The following is a 13,585-nucleotide window of genomic DNA, read 5'->3' as shown; positions in this document are numbered from 1 at the left end:
ACAAGAGGAAAATTCAAGGGCTGTTTTAGCCTAATGTGTGTGGTGGGCACGGGGACAAGAAATGGGGAACCAACAGTTCCAAATGGGACATCCCCAAAAGGAGCTTTAGTTCAGAATTTGCCCCACATTTGACATAGAAATATTTTGAGAGAGTATTTTATTTCCTTAGGTTTGTTTGCTTGGTTGGTTGTTTGCTAAGAGCACATGTGTTGAGAACATCTTCATGACTAATTTGGAAGGAGTCCTTCTGAATTTATTACTGCACCCTGTCCTCCTCTTTGAGACCAGGTCTCTGGAAACCCATTCTAAAAAAACAAAAACAAAAACAAAAAAACAACTGAAAACGTAAGAATTCTGTTGGATAAGGACCAACCATTAAGAAATGTTGAACATGAATGAAGGAGGACTTGCTTAGTGGTGCACAGCCCTGTCTGACACCAGACACATTCGTCTGTCTGCCCCCTCTCTGCTCCCTGGCAGCTGTTTGATTATCTTAGTCAGGTTCTCGAAGGCTTTATGAGTCTCAGACCGCCCTGCTGGAGAACGGGACCACAGCGGTGATCGCAGAGGGTTGGTAGAAGGTCGTGCAATAAAGAGGAAGATGCACCATCACGTGGGAGGCATGGAATGGATGTGTCCTGCTGCTGTAGTTTGCAGATGATGAGAGTACCATCACCATCCGTCTCCCTGAAGAATGTGAAGAGCCAGAAGTCATGTTGATCCTCTGAGCAGGCTTGGAATTGTGCCCAGATGTTTACATATTGACAAAGAGCCAAGGCAAGAGAGGCGCAACTCATATGGCTCTTCTGAGCAGAAAAGAAGGCTGGGGAGGGGACCTGTCCCTTGAGAGCAGACCCGACCTGGAGCCAACACCTTCTAAGTGACCTTGGAAGTTTTTTAAGTACTCATCTGAAAGCGAGGAGACTATTCCCCACCTTGTCCATGTCACAGGGTTCTTAGGAAGGTCAAGAAAGGCAGATTCATTCGCAGACATTTGCCAAGTGCCTATTTGTTTATTCCCCAATAGTTAGCACTGAGCCCTGCCTAGAGGCAGTCGATGAGTAGGAACACGAAGAACTGGACATCCCCAACCCATTTTTGTCAATGTCACAGTCGGTTGCTATTAGATGTGTACGTATGTATCTATGATGCTTCTCAGCAGAAGCACAATAATCCTCCGTAGCCAGGTGCCCAGACCAATTCTGCCTTGTGCCAGACAGGACCATGGTTCTACCAAGGAACAGGCCACATATCATTCTCCAAGTGGCCACGTGTGCTGTGAAGAGAACACCTCGTCTCCGGACCCGGGCGACCAGCAGCCACTGGGCATTGAGAATGTTGACAACGATTGCCAACCTACATGTAAGGCCTCTGCACGGAGCAAAGATCCCTCCTGCTGGCTGCAAGGGCCTTCACTGGGCATTTGGTTCTAACGCTTTAAAATAGGTTTGCAAATACTTCACTAGTAGGTTCTCCGCATTCACCTGGAAGAAAATCATTTGCAACCAGCATGCAAATAAGCTTTGTTTTTTCACCTCTAGTGTTCCAAGACCTGCGGGCGAGGGGTGAGGAAACGCGAAATCCTGTGCAAAAGCCCCCCAACGGCAGAGGATCTCCCAGAGAACCTGTGCTCCAGCACCCCGAGGCCAGAGTCACAGGAGGGCTGTGTCTTAGGACGATGCCCCAAAAACAACCGGCTGCAGTGGGTTGTCTCTTCCTGGAGTGAGGTAGGAGTTGAGATAGTACTCAGTTTGGAGCCCGATGTGGGGCTCAGTCCCATGTCCCTGAGGTCATGACCTGAGCCAAAGTCAAGAATCACACGCTCAACCAACTGAGCCACCCAGGTGTCTCTTTATTTTCTGGGTTTGTTTTTTTTATATATATTCAGCTCACCCACCAGCACCCAGACGATCAAACCTTCTTCCTGTGCCACACACATAGCACAGGTGCCTACTCATTATCCATTCTTCCCTCCGACTCTTCGGCAAATCCTGACAAAGCACCCACCGCATGGAACAGGCCTGTGCCCGGGTGTTTATGGCACCGCAGATAGGGTATGCAGAGTGCTGTAGTGGGGAGGTCTGTAATTCCACTGGGAGAGCTTGGGGGTCCCCCAGCCCTTCCGCCAGGAGGAGTCCTTGTCAGAAGAGACTTTCCAGGGAGCATGAGTCTGAAGGATAAGCAAGAATTGGGCAAGGGTGGGGTTGGGGGAAGGTTGTTCCCAATGGAGGGCACGCCCCAAAGGAGGGAGAGGGGAGAGAAGATAACACAGCCGGTATGACAGGATGAAGGTGGGGTGGAAGCTGAAAGCTTCATCAGGACCCCAGTGTCGGGGCCACTTAGAACTTTGAATGAAGTAGAATAACATGATGCAAGGCAGGCGGCCCAAGGGGCAGGCAAGGCGCTCATGGGGAGGTTGCTGTAATCGGGACGCAGGATGAGAGCATTCCAGGGGTGGAGAGAAGCAGAATCTTCGAGAGTTCCTACGGAGGCCATTGCCACCTTTAGGCATCTGTGGATGGAGGGGAGGTAGACGGGTGAAGATAGAAGTCTCCTGGGTTTCTGGCTGGGGAAACTCTGGCGCAGACGTAGGCAACATGAGGTATGATGCCAAGCCTGAAGTCTCCATCCGTACCTGACAGGCCAAGGTCTCTGCTGTGGGGGAGATGGCAGTATGGTGAGGAAGACAGAGGCTGAGGATGAGATAAGGTCAATAGTGGGGATGGTAGGGTACAGTAGAGGCAGGGGGTCCAGCCCATTGGTGCCCTTTTATTCCATGTATATAGTCACACGCCTAGCAGTGCCTCCACTCGTCTTCCCATCCATTTTCGTTACGAGACAGTATCGCCTAATGGCTAAATGCAGGGGTAAATCAGATGTCCCCCATTTGCACGCAGCCCTCAGTATTTGCTCCGGGGGTGACCCCGGGCCAGCCACTCAACATGGCAGAGGCTGGCTTCAGTGTCCACACAGTGGGGCCAAATAGTCGCCCCTCCCTCACGGAGCTGTTGTGTGAAGTTCAGTGTCCTTCGTTCCTTAGGATAGTTACACAAAGTTGTAAGGACACCGATCCTTACCACTTCCTTTCATCAAGGCTCCCTGTGTTATCCCACAATGCCATTTCACATACTTGAAACAAGGCTTCTCATCCTTCATCAGCCCTCATCCTTCTCTTTTTCCTGGAACACCGCTTCAGGCTGGAGCGCAGTCAAGTGAGAGGCAGGGTCAAGTACAGGACGAGTGATTTGGTACCTGGTGGTTCTTCCCACTCAGCCTTCTCGAACCCTCATCTCTGTGCCCCGCCTCCTTGTCACCGACTCCACGTCTTCAGAGAGGCCTGAGGTAGACCTGGACCCATATATGACACACCCCACATGTGGACATCCACATGAACACTACACAGAGCCCCTGTGCCCATCCTCTGCCCATGTGGTCTTTCTCTAGGAGTCAATCTGACATCCATATGGGTCCCGTGGTGCTGATGAGCTCTGAGACTTTGGGACAGTTAGCCCGCATTCTCTAGTATGAGGGATGGGGTGGCTTTATCTTTAGGATCCTTGAGTGCGTGTGGTTGACCTGCCATAATCCCATCCCACAGTGTCACATGGGTGGCTTGTCTGCTCGGCAGACTTGACCGTGGAGCTCCACATACTTAATGCCTTTTTTTCCTGGCTTCTAGTGTTCGATGACCTGTGGTTTGGGCGTGAGGAAGAGGGAGATGAAATGCAGTGAGAAGGCCTTCCAGGGAAAGCTGATCACTTTCCCGGAGCGAAGGTGCCGCCATATTAAGAAACCAATTCTCGACCTGGAAGAAGCCTGCCAGCGGGGGGCTTGTCCAGCCCGTCCTGAGTTCAGTGTGGCAGCTGGATGGTATTCATCACCGTGGCAGCAGGTAAACGCACCCAGGTTAAGGAGATGTATATTTAAGTGAGATTCCCAGAAAGGAGAGAGCCCACCGATAGTTGCTGTTAGGGATCTGTCCAAAGGGAAAGAACAGAAACTCAAGTTCTGGAGGCAAAATGGTTTGTGATCTTTGGCCAGTTCCACCACCTGTGTGGTCCTGGGCTGCTTCCATAATCTGTGAGCTCTGGCTTTCACATCTAGAAAATCAAGATGACAATATCTTGCAGAGCTAATGTTTTTCGTGAGTACCTAATATAAAATATTTATACTGGGCTTGTCCCATGGTGCTAAATGTTCACTATTGCTGCTGCCCCACTAAAGTCTTCTGTATTTTATTTTGAAAGAGAGAGAGGGAGGGAATCCCAAGAAGGCTCTGTGCTGTCAGCGCAGAGCCTGATGCAGGGATCAAACTCATGAACCATGAGATCGTGACCTGGGCCAAAATCAAGAGTTGGACGCATAACCTAATGAGCCACCCAGGTGTCCCAAATCTTCTGTATTTTAGAAACAGTGCTCAACATCTTGACGTCTTTGGTTTTTAGGTCATGTTTCTAATAATGTGATAATGGCTACCATTTGTCAAACAGCCTTGTTCATGAGGATTTCTGTCCCTATGTTGTAGAAGAGGCAGGGAAAGCTCAGAGTTAGGCAATTCAGGCAAGGACACCCAGCTCTTAAACCCATTAGATGTTAGAGGCGCCTTTATCTCAGAAGACTTAGATGAAACTTTGGTTACAGTGGTTTGGTTCCCATTGGCTGGGATTGGTGTGGGAATCCCACACCATGCTTGTCCCACACAGTCATGCTTGTTTTTGTTTACATATTGCCCATGGCTGCTTTCATGCTACAAAGGCAGAATAGTTGCACCAAAGACCACATGGCCCACAAAGGTGAACATATTGACTATCTTGACCTCTACAGAAAAAGTTTACCAACTTCTGGTTTAGATGATGTGATAATCATGTAGCTATATTTGAATTTGGTGCTAAAATCCAAAACTCAGTCTTTCCACTCCCATGTTTTTTTCCTTCCAAATACCAGTTCATATAATGATGCTTGTCCAGAATGAAGACTTCACCTATCTACAAAATAAGAAAAAGAATGTAGTGAATTTTTAAAAGCAAAACAAAAAATAATCAGGGTAAAAGGGCTGTCTTGTTTTTCCCTGATATTATGTTCTAAAATATCTTTCCATATGTGTCTGGAAAAACTAAAAAAAGTTGATAGTCCTTGTTAGCCATCTATTTTTTTTTTTAATTGAACAGCGAAATCACTGACTTCTGGGAAGCACCCACCCACTGTGCCAACTCAGAATTTGGCTGGCCACCGAGGGCATGGTTCCAAAGCTTCCTTGGATGAAGTAGTATTTCCTTGCTGTCCTAATTCTGAACTATCTCTCCCCCAATACTGCATCTGCAGAGATTATCTGGAATTATTTAAATACCGTGATGAGTTGCCTAGGTTTCTGCATTCTTATGGCAGCTTCCGTATTTCTGGAAGCTCTCTTCTTTATGAGTCACTTAACTGAAGACACATTCTCTGGGGCGAGATAGGCAGCATTCCAATCAGATCACCTAGCTCCTGTGTGTTACAACAACGGTGAACTTGAGCACACATACCGGTCTCTGGCCAACTCCCATTTTGCCAGCAGGCCCCCTGGACATGGCATGAAGCATGGAGATCCCTTCTATTTGACATCACTGACCTCAGAAAGGACACCCTCCAGTCAAGTGTTGCTGACTCCTTCCTCTTTCCTTCTTGTGCAGTGCACGGTGACCTGTGGAGGGGGCGTCCAGACCCGCTCGGTCCACTGTGTCCAGCAGGGCCGGCCTTCCTCCAGTTGTCTGCTCCGTCACAAACCTCCCGTGCTACGAGCCTGTAACACAAACTTCTGTCCAGCTCCTGCAAAGAGAGGTAACGAGCCCTGTACTCCAGTCACTTTTACCAAATCGTCAGAGAGTTTTCCAAAACTCCATCGTATGTGCTTGTGCCGCTTATTCCTAGAACAACTCTGGGGGGGGCGCCATTCACATCACAATCTGTGAACAGTGCTGCTCAGAGGCATACGAGGCACAAATCTGGGGCAGTTCCTGCCCCAAATGCTTATTTGCATACATTCGCAGGGAAAATCTAATTCTGTGCTAAGGCTTTTTAGCTATTCTTACTTTGAAAGGGGGAAACAGTCATCTTGCAAGTCCATTTTCTTTTGAAGTTATTTTCGAGAGAGTGTGCGCACAAGTCAGGGAGGGGAGAAAGAATCCAAGGCAGGCTCCGAGCTGTCAGTGCAGAGCCAGATGCGCGGCTCAAACTCACAAACCGTGTGGTCATGACCTGAGCTGAAGTAGGACGCTTAACCCACGGAGCCACCCAGGTGCCCACAAGTCCGTTTTTAAAAACTGTTTTAGGGGCGCCTGGGTGGCTCAGTCGGTTGAGCGGCCGACTTCGGCTCAGGTCATGATCTCGCAGTCCGTGCGTTCGAGCCCCACGTCGGGCTCTGTGCTGACAGCTCGGAGCCTGGAGCCTGTTTCCGATTCTGTGTCTCCCTCTCTCTGACCCTCCCCTGTTCATGCTCTGTCTCTCCCTGTCTCAAAAATAAAACGTTAAAAAAAAAAAATTTAAAAACTGTTTTAGTTGAACAAGCAAACGAAAAAGTAACCACCACGCACCAGAGACTGTACCAACCAGTGGGAATGCAAGGGTGAACAGGAACTGGGGACACGGGTGACGTTCTGTGAACATTCTTCCTCCCGGGACCCACCTTAGATGTTTCCTTTGTTGCCGTCCGTTTAAATGAAGTGCAGGTGTGCTGGTGGAAAAACGGGAAATTGAACGATCTGGGTGAACTGTGCTTCTTTTTCAGTAGCCCAACTCATTTTGAAGAACTCTAACACCAGGGAATAGTTCCTCCCCCCTAATCAGATTTCTTTGTGCTAAAGAATTATTTTCCACCACGGGCCTGCTGAGTCTGCTTTTCATCCGATCGCAGCTTTCCCAAGACTGCTTCACTTCTTACTCCATGCTTCCCAATTTGTGGTGAATCAGATTCAGAACTGTCACTCAGATTCTCCCCTGTCCCTGTCCCTTCGCATTTTATCTCTAAGACCCTTCGCTCCAGGCTCTGGGCATCAATTTTCCCTCCTCTGCACGCTCTCCTTATCTGAGGCTTGCAACCAGAGAGAAAACTAGCAAGATAGTAGCTGCTCAGAGCCCTGTCACCTCCAGGGCAGTGCTGGAATTCTACAAACCCGCAGGCTTTCCAAGCAGACAGGTTAACGGGGGAAAGAAACACACCTTTGGAGCAAGTAGTCCTGTTCTTGCAGACTGTCTCCTCCTTTCTTCCCCATCGGTGATTGCTCCTTTCTCCCCCGTTAGTCAGATGGCCCCAGACAAACCCACACGTGGAAAGAATCAGAAGTGCAGACCCCTTACGTACTCAGAGACAGAATAAAGGACAATGGTCGATCATGCACATTGCTCAGCAGTTCTCTCCTGGGCAGGAGTTCAAGGGGAGGAGAGCCAAGACATATGTTAGGTCCAAGATTAGTGGGGAGGCCCCTGGTGTCATTATCTTACTCATCCGGCACCGTGCCCGGCCCACCATTGGTGTTCAACGTGTGTTAAAAGAAAGATTGTGCATCAAGTACGGTGAGGTTCTCTACTTCACTCAAAGCTGGGTCACTAAGCACCTGCTCTATATCCCTAGCATTCTTCTAGGGACAAAAGAACAAGGCAACATCCTGTTCTTAAGCTACAAGGAGTCAGTGTCTCAGAGGAGGAGGAAGCTGCAACAAGAAATCTAAGTGGAGTGTTAACCAGTGTTAGGATGGAGGTCGGTTCTTCATGGGTCGCAGGGATGGGGGCCGTGATAGATGACGGTATGAGAAAGGTTTATTAGAAGGACCTCTCTCCTTGCCTCTTGACTAAATCAGGTCTCTCTAGGCAAGAGGAGTCAAGTAAGAAGGCAGGTATGAAAGACACAAGTCTAGGTGTTTCTTCTTGGCCACGGTTGTGGCCTATGGTTTTACAAAGTTGGAGGCCACCTCCCGCCTCCCCCAGGGAGAGTGCCATGCCCAAACTACTGCCTGGTTCATCTTCCTTCTTAAATCACTGGCGGGGTGACCATGGGTGGAATTTAAGAAACAAAACAGATGAACATATGCGAAGAGGGTGGGAAGAGAAGAGAGGGAAACAAACCACGAGAGATGTTTCACGATAGGGAACAGACTATGGGTTGATGGAGGGAGGTGGGAGGGGATGGGCTTTAAGGAGGGCACTGGGCCTTGTAGCTAAGTGATGAATCACTGACTTCTACTCCTAAAACCAATATTGTACTGTATGTTAACTGACTAAAATTAAAATTTTTAAAAAGGAAAAAAAAAATTAGTGGGCAGTAAGTAAATCCATGGTGACCAAGGAAAGAAATGGTAATACTTTGAACCTCCTCTGAGACTCCCATGATGGGCCATGCACCCCCATGGGCAAGGTTTTAAACTTTCTGAGCTATTTATAAAATGGAGAAATGCTGCTACCTTAAGATATTATGGAGAGTTTTTCACATTTACTGTGAACCAGGAACTGTTTTGGTGTCTGATTGTAGATAGAATGACGAACAAAATGGGCAAAGCTTCCACTCTCCTATCTGGAAACAGACAACAAACCAGTAAGTATACAATGTCAGATGGTAAAATAGAAAATAAAACTTAAGCAGAGTGTGGAGCACAAGAATGACTGGGGGGGAGGAGGAGGAGGGAAAACCCGTTTAGATGGGCTTGTCACGCAAGGCCACCTGGATGATGCGATATTTGAACAGGGACCTAAAGGCGGGTGAGCTAGGTGTGTATCTAGAAGGATCGTGTTCCTGTCAGAGGGGAGAGCGCATGCAAAGGCCCTGAGGCAGCAGTGTGTGAATCTGATCAGGGACAGCAAGACACCTGGAGTAGGATGTAGAAAGCAGACAGGAGTTAGGTGATTAGCTGAAGCTTGTCCTGGAAGCCTTGTCAGTCATTGGAAGGACTTGAGATTTAACTCCAACTGAGGTGGAAGCCAATACTGAACTTCAAGCCCAAGAGCAGTGGGATCTGACTTGTGGGAGGATCGCCCACAGTTACCCAGAGAAGAAAGAGCACAGGGCCCAGGGCCGAAGGAGGACTTGTCTACTCTTGTTCGGGAGAAGTTCCCACTGGAGCAGTGGCACTCGTGGGAGTGGTGGGGTGCCAGGAGATTCTGAAGATTGAGCTTATATTTGTCAGTTGTTGGCATGAAGGATGTGAGGCAAAGAAAGAGGGCGCCAAGGTCATCCTCAGCATAAATAAAATACCTGATTAACAGCTCCGATAACCAGCGATTAGTGATCAATATCCCAACCGTAATGAAACACAGGGCTCATATCGACGGCACAGTGATACACCCCACTTCTGCTTCCGGACATACCTTGAGCTTATAGCACGAGCTGCAGAAGCCTGCTGAAATCCCATTCTTCTCCCAAGAGGGGTCCATAAACCGTGCAGTTAGGACCGTGGTTTTAGTGGCCTGTTTTGGTCCTGATGCGGTGTCTCTGCAACTGAAACAGAAGCTGACTCAGATGTGCATTCTGATTGAATGGGCTCCATGCTAATTGATTGGGGTATAAGGTACTGTACAAGTATATGTTTAAAATAATGGATGTAGCTACATCTATATGTGTATATATAGGCAAACAGAGTTTGGATGGGTCTTCATCTCATGTCTGACTTGGATCCCTCAGGTAATAGATGCCACACCCTTCTCCTACCAGCAGCACCCCTCCCCTGGTGGCCCCATGTCAGTACATATGACCATTCTTCTAGACGCTCAGGGCAAAAAGCTTATCACCATTCTTGATTCTTCTTTCTTCTCTCGTACCTTTACCAGCCTGCCAGAAAATTCTCTAGACTCTACCTTCAAGATATATCCAGGAGTTATTGAAAAGGAAAAAAAAAATCACTGCTACTTCTCCTTTATACCCAAGTTGAGACTTTGAACTGGTTGTTTCAGCTGTAAAAACGAATTTGTTCAATACTTCTTGACCAGCTACTCTGTGACAGGCACTAAGCCTTGGGAATAAAGTAATGAAAACAGTAGGCAAAATCTCTGCTCTCAAGGATTTTACATTCTAGAGAGGAGCCAGACAATAAAGAGGCACAGGATATGATGAGTGCTCATAGATCATTGTAGAAAAATAAAGCAAGGTAAGGAGTAGGGAGGGCTCTCTGGGAGGCCACAGAGCTTGCTGCTTGTAAGAGGGACTCTGGGAAGGCCCTAGTGTCAGTGACCTTTGAGCAGAGACTTGGGATCCTGGGAGAAACCACATTTTTCCTGGCATGATGGGCCATGAGCCAGGTGGTCCGTGTCAGGGAGGGAAGAGAGGAGGAAGATGAGGTCAACTGTTAGTGGAGAGACCAGTTGTCGGCCATCGTAAGGACTAAACCTTTCATTCCGGGTGGACAGAGGGGCCAAAGGAAGAGTTTAGGGCTGAGACACGGCATGAACCGACATACATTTTCAAAGGATCAGCGGGGCGACTAAGGGATGGGGGTCCAGTGGGTGCATTTTAGGCAGAGGAATGAAGGCATGGGGAAGGAGGTGTAGGCAGTGCTGAATCACAGGAAGACAGGATACAAATCGGGAGCAATGGGAAAAAGAAACAGGAGGACGGAGAGCATTGTGAGCCATGTCCCAGGGCCCAGAGCAGAGCCGTTGAAGGAGGAATGTGGAAGGGACGTGGGTGGGTACCTATGGGCAGTGTGGGGCTTGGGGCCAGCTGTCTCTCAAGCCTGGCATGGAGGAAGGGGAAAACACTTGGAACCATGAAGGAAAAGGCTTCTTTGTGTATAGGGTAGACCATAAATACTTTTTTCAAGTCAAAACTCCTTCAGAATCCAGTACAACAGCGAGGCCCTGACCCTAAAATGGACACGGCCCTTCTGGTTGGGAATCCCCGATGCCCAATGTGCTCCGTCCAGCCCATAATCACACGGGTTAACAAAAGACGTCAGAAAAGACTGGTGTTGACTTCAGTTCACTTAACTGCAACTTGACTGTGGGATTTGTTTAAATCAACAGAGTGTTGCAGCTGGGCCTCAAATCCAGGTGTGCTGACTCCGGGTGTATTAGACCAAATCGCAGCCCAACCCCTAACACACTGTTCTAGGGATGCAACGTGTAGCTCCCAGGCTACTGGGAAGGATCACCCATGAATCTCTGGCTGGAAAGGGCATGGCGTTTTTTTAAACACCCATCCCCCCCCCCCCCCCCCCCTAACATTTAGCTAATGGTCACAGCCCCTTTTGATGTCTTAATCCTGCTTCTCCCACCCTCCCAGCCAAATCCTAGTATATAACGGAGCAGAACCATTCAGAGACAAGGCATTCGGGCCCTCACCTTAGAAAAAAGGCTAAGCTCTCTTCAATGGTGTTAAATTTTTTTTTTTTTCTTGATTGCAGAAGATCCATCCTGTGTAGATTTCTTCAGCTGGTGTCACCTCGTTCCTCAACATGGCATCTGCAACCACAAATTTCACGGTCATCAGTGCTGCAAATCCTGCACGAGGAAGAGCTGACCTTGACGCCCTCCCTAACTCCGCAGGGCCAGGGTCTCACCTCTCACCTCCGGAGCTCGAAAGCTGAACCCTGCAGACCACTCCTGCATGGCTACAGCAGCCCCCGGGGAGCTGGCTCTCAAGAACAGACAGGCCCCTTCTCCAAGTCCCCAAAGCACACGGTACTCCGAAGCACTTGAAGATGGGAAGCGAGGACCCATCTGACTTCCAAGAGAAATGACAAAAGAACATTTTTGATTTGCACTGTTACAGGAAAGAGGTGATGAGTCACATTGAGATACATCACCTTTTAATTTTGACGAAGAATCTGGTCACCTCTGGGAGAGACACCCCCCGCCCCCGCCCTTGAACTTTAGAGTGTTCCATGGCAAGGACATCTGTTTCGAAACGGTTCTTGAAGACTTAGATCCAAGACTGAGCCTTGGAGCAATCAAATACGGATGGAACACCTTGCTTAACCGTTATTCGGGGCTCACAGTTGGATAGACGCTGTGGCCAGCCCGAACTCGGTTACACAGGAAGCCAAATGGTGCTCATAACTGTGCTTGCTGCTGGACCAACAAGCTTCACGTTATGTTTATTCAGTGTGCGTGTGTTGTTTTTATTATTTTGTTCAAAGTATATCCTGCTTATAGAGAGTCTCCAAGACTAAAATTTACAACTTGAAAAGTGTTCTGAGGAATATTCTGAAAACAGGGCAACTTGGACTATTAAAGATCTCCATTGAATTGACATTACAATCTGGAAAAAAAAACCTCACAAAACTTACATCAAAGGCCAACGTTGACGTCCTACACATTATATGAACCTCGTAACTCTTGGTGCTAGCTGAACAAGGACACGGAACCTCAAGTCTGCTCTTTGGGAATCAGAATTGGTGAGGTGTTCATTTCTGGTAAAAAGCGAGGAGGAGCTAAGTAGCAAAATCACAGTGTTAGACCATCATTTATAATGTTCCCTACATATCATCAGGGCTGCTTGGAAAATTAAAGACCACTTGTGGTTTTTCTCCTACCAACTGTCATGTTTAAAATTTCCCTAAGATTTAGTTAACAACAAGAAAAGAGTGGCAATAGAAAACCCATCTGTCTTCTTGCTATGTTAATATTAATAAATCATAAGCCAAGACCCTTCAATAAATAAGAATATTTTATAATCTTACAGATGATATTTTCAGTCATCGGAAGCCAGCTGTTGATAGGCATTAATGAGCTTAAAATTGTTCTCAGTTGGAAAATACCACACTATTTTGCCAAAACCAAAGTGACTTACAAGATGGAGTCCTTCTGTCATTTTTTGAGATGTGGTTAAAAAGGGCATATTTACATAATTCCACGCTATTCCTCAGTTTCTTTGATGAATGGAACCCAATTTTACTGCTTTCTCAAGTCTCAATTCAAACAGGGTTTGCCAGCTCAGCACCACCAACTAGACAGTGGTTTGTTAAATTTAGAACATCCTTCGTTCCCATTCTAATTAAAATCATGCCTTCTTGAATCTCAGAGAAATAACGATTGAATAGTCTCTCAAACCACTTGGCTTGGCCTAGAGTAGCAGCCATTTTATCATCAAAAAAATATAGTTCCACATCCCCACCCCCTTGCCCTCTGAAAAATTGCAAATTATTCATTTCTTTATATAATGATCATTTTATTATTTTATGGAAAAATTAATTTATTAATAGCCTATTCTTATGTGTTCTCACTTGCTTCTCTAAGTGATATTAATTCTGAGGAAAAATGATGAATAAAACCATGGGTTATAGAGAAAAGTCAAAATATATGTGTAATATTTAATTATTTTATAAGTTTTATAATAAAGTGTTCTGTTTCTTTATCTTTGAGATTTGTTAAGTTCTTGAATAAATTTGAAGTCAAGTTACTTCCAAGATGATTTAACTGTGTAAGTGTTGATTAGGAATTTCAGAGAGTGGCTTTGCAATGAAAGGTAAGACACTCATTAATTGGTTCTTCTTGCTTGTGTATGAGAAAATTAGAAGCCACCAAATGCCAGAGGGAAAGAGAGGAAGATTTACCATATTTTTAAAAAAATTTTTTTTTAACGTTTATTTATTTTTGAGAGAGAGAGCATGAACGGGGGAGGGCC

The 13,585-nt window shown here is 46.9% G+C and overlaps 1 protein-coding gene across 2 annotated transcripts in view; it reads left to right on the top strand.

The window, feature by feature from the left end:
• The window catches only part of ADAMTS18 (ADAM metallopeptidase with thrombospondin type 1 motif 18), a 140,491-nt gene extending 127,171 nt beyond the window's left edge, over nucleotides 1–13,320 (top strand). For both annotated transcript variants that reach the window (XM_060650090.3, XM_060650089.3), the window contains 4 exons: nucleotides 1,542–1,727; nucleotides 3,680–3,892; nucleotides 5,670–5,817; nucleotides 11,364–13,320. In XM_060650090.3, coding sequence (XP_060506073.2) covers nucleotides 1,542–1,727; nucleotides 3,680–3,892; nucleotides 5,670–5,817; nucleotides 11,364–11,479 — 663 coding nt within the window. In that variant the 3' untranslated portion in view covers nucleotides 11,480–13,320. The remainder of the gene's footprint in view (nucleotides 1–1,541; nucleotides 1,728–3,679; nucleotides 3,893–5,669; nucleotides 5,818–11,363) is intronic.
• The last annotated feature ends 265 nt before the right edge of the window (nucleotides 13,321–13,585 follow it).

Source organism: Panthera onca, chromosome E2 (assembly GCF_046562875.1).
Source record: "Panthera onca isolate mPanOnc1 chromosome E2, mPanOnc1 haplotype 2, whole genome shotgun sequence".
Classification (NCBI taxonomy): Eukaryota; Metazoa; Chordata; class Mammalia; order Carnivora; family Felidae; genus Panthera; species Panthera onca.
Note: the sequence above shows the minus strand (reverse complement) of the source record. Positions and strands in the feature narration are given on the sequence as shown.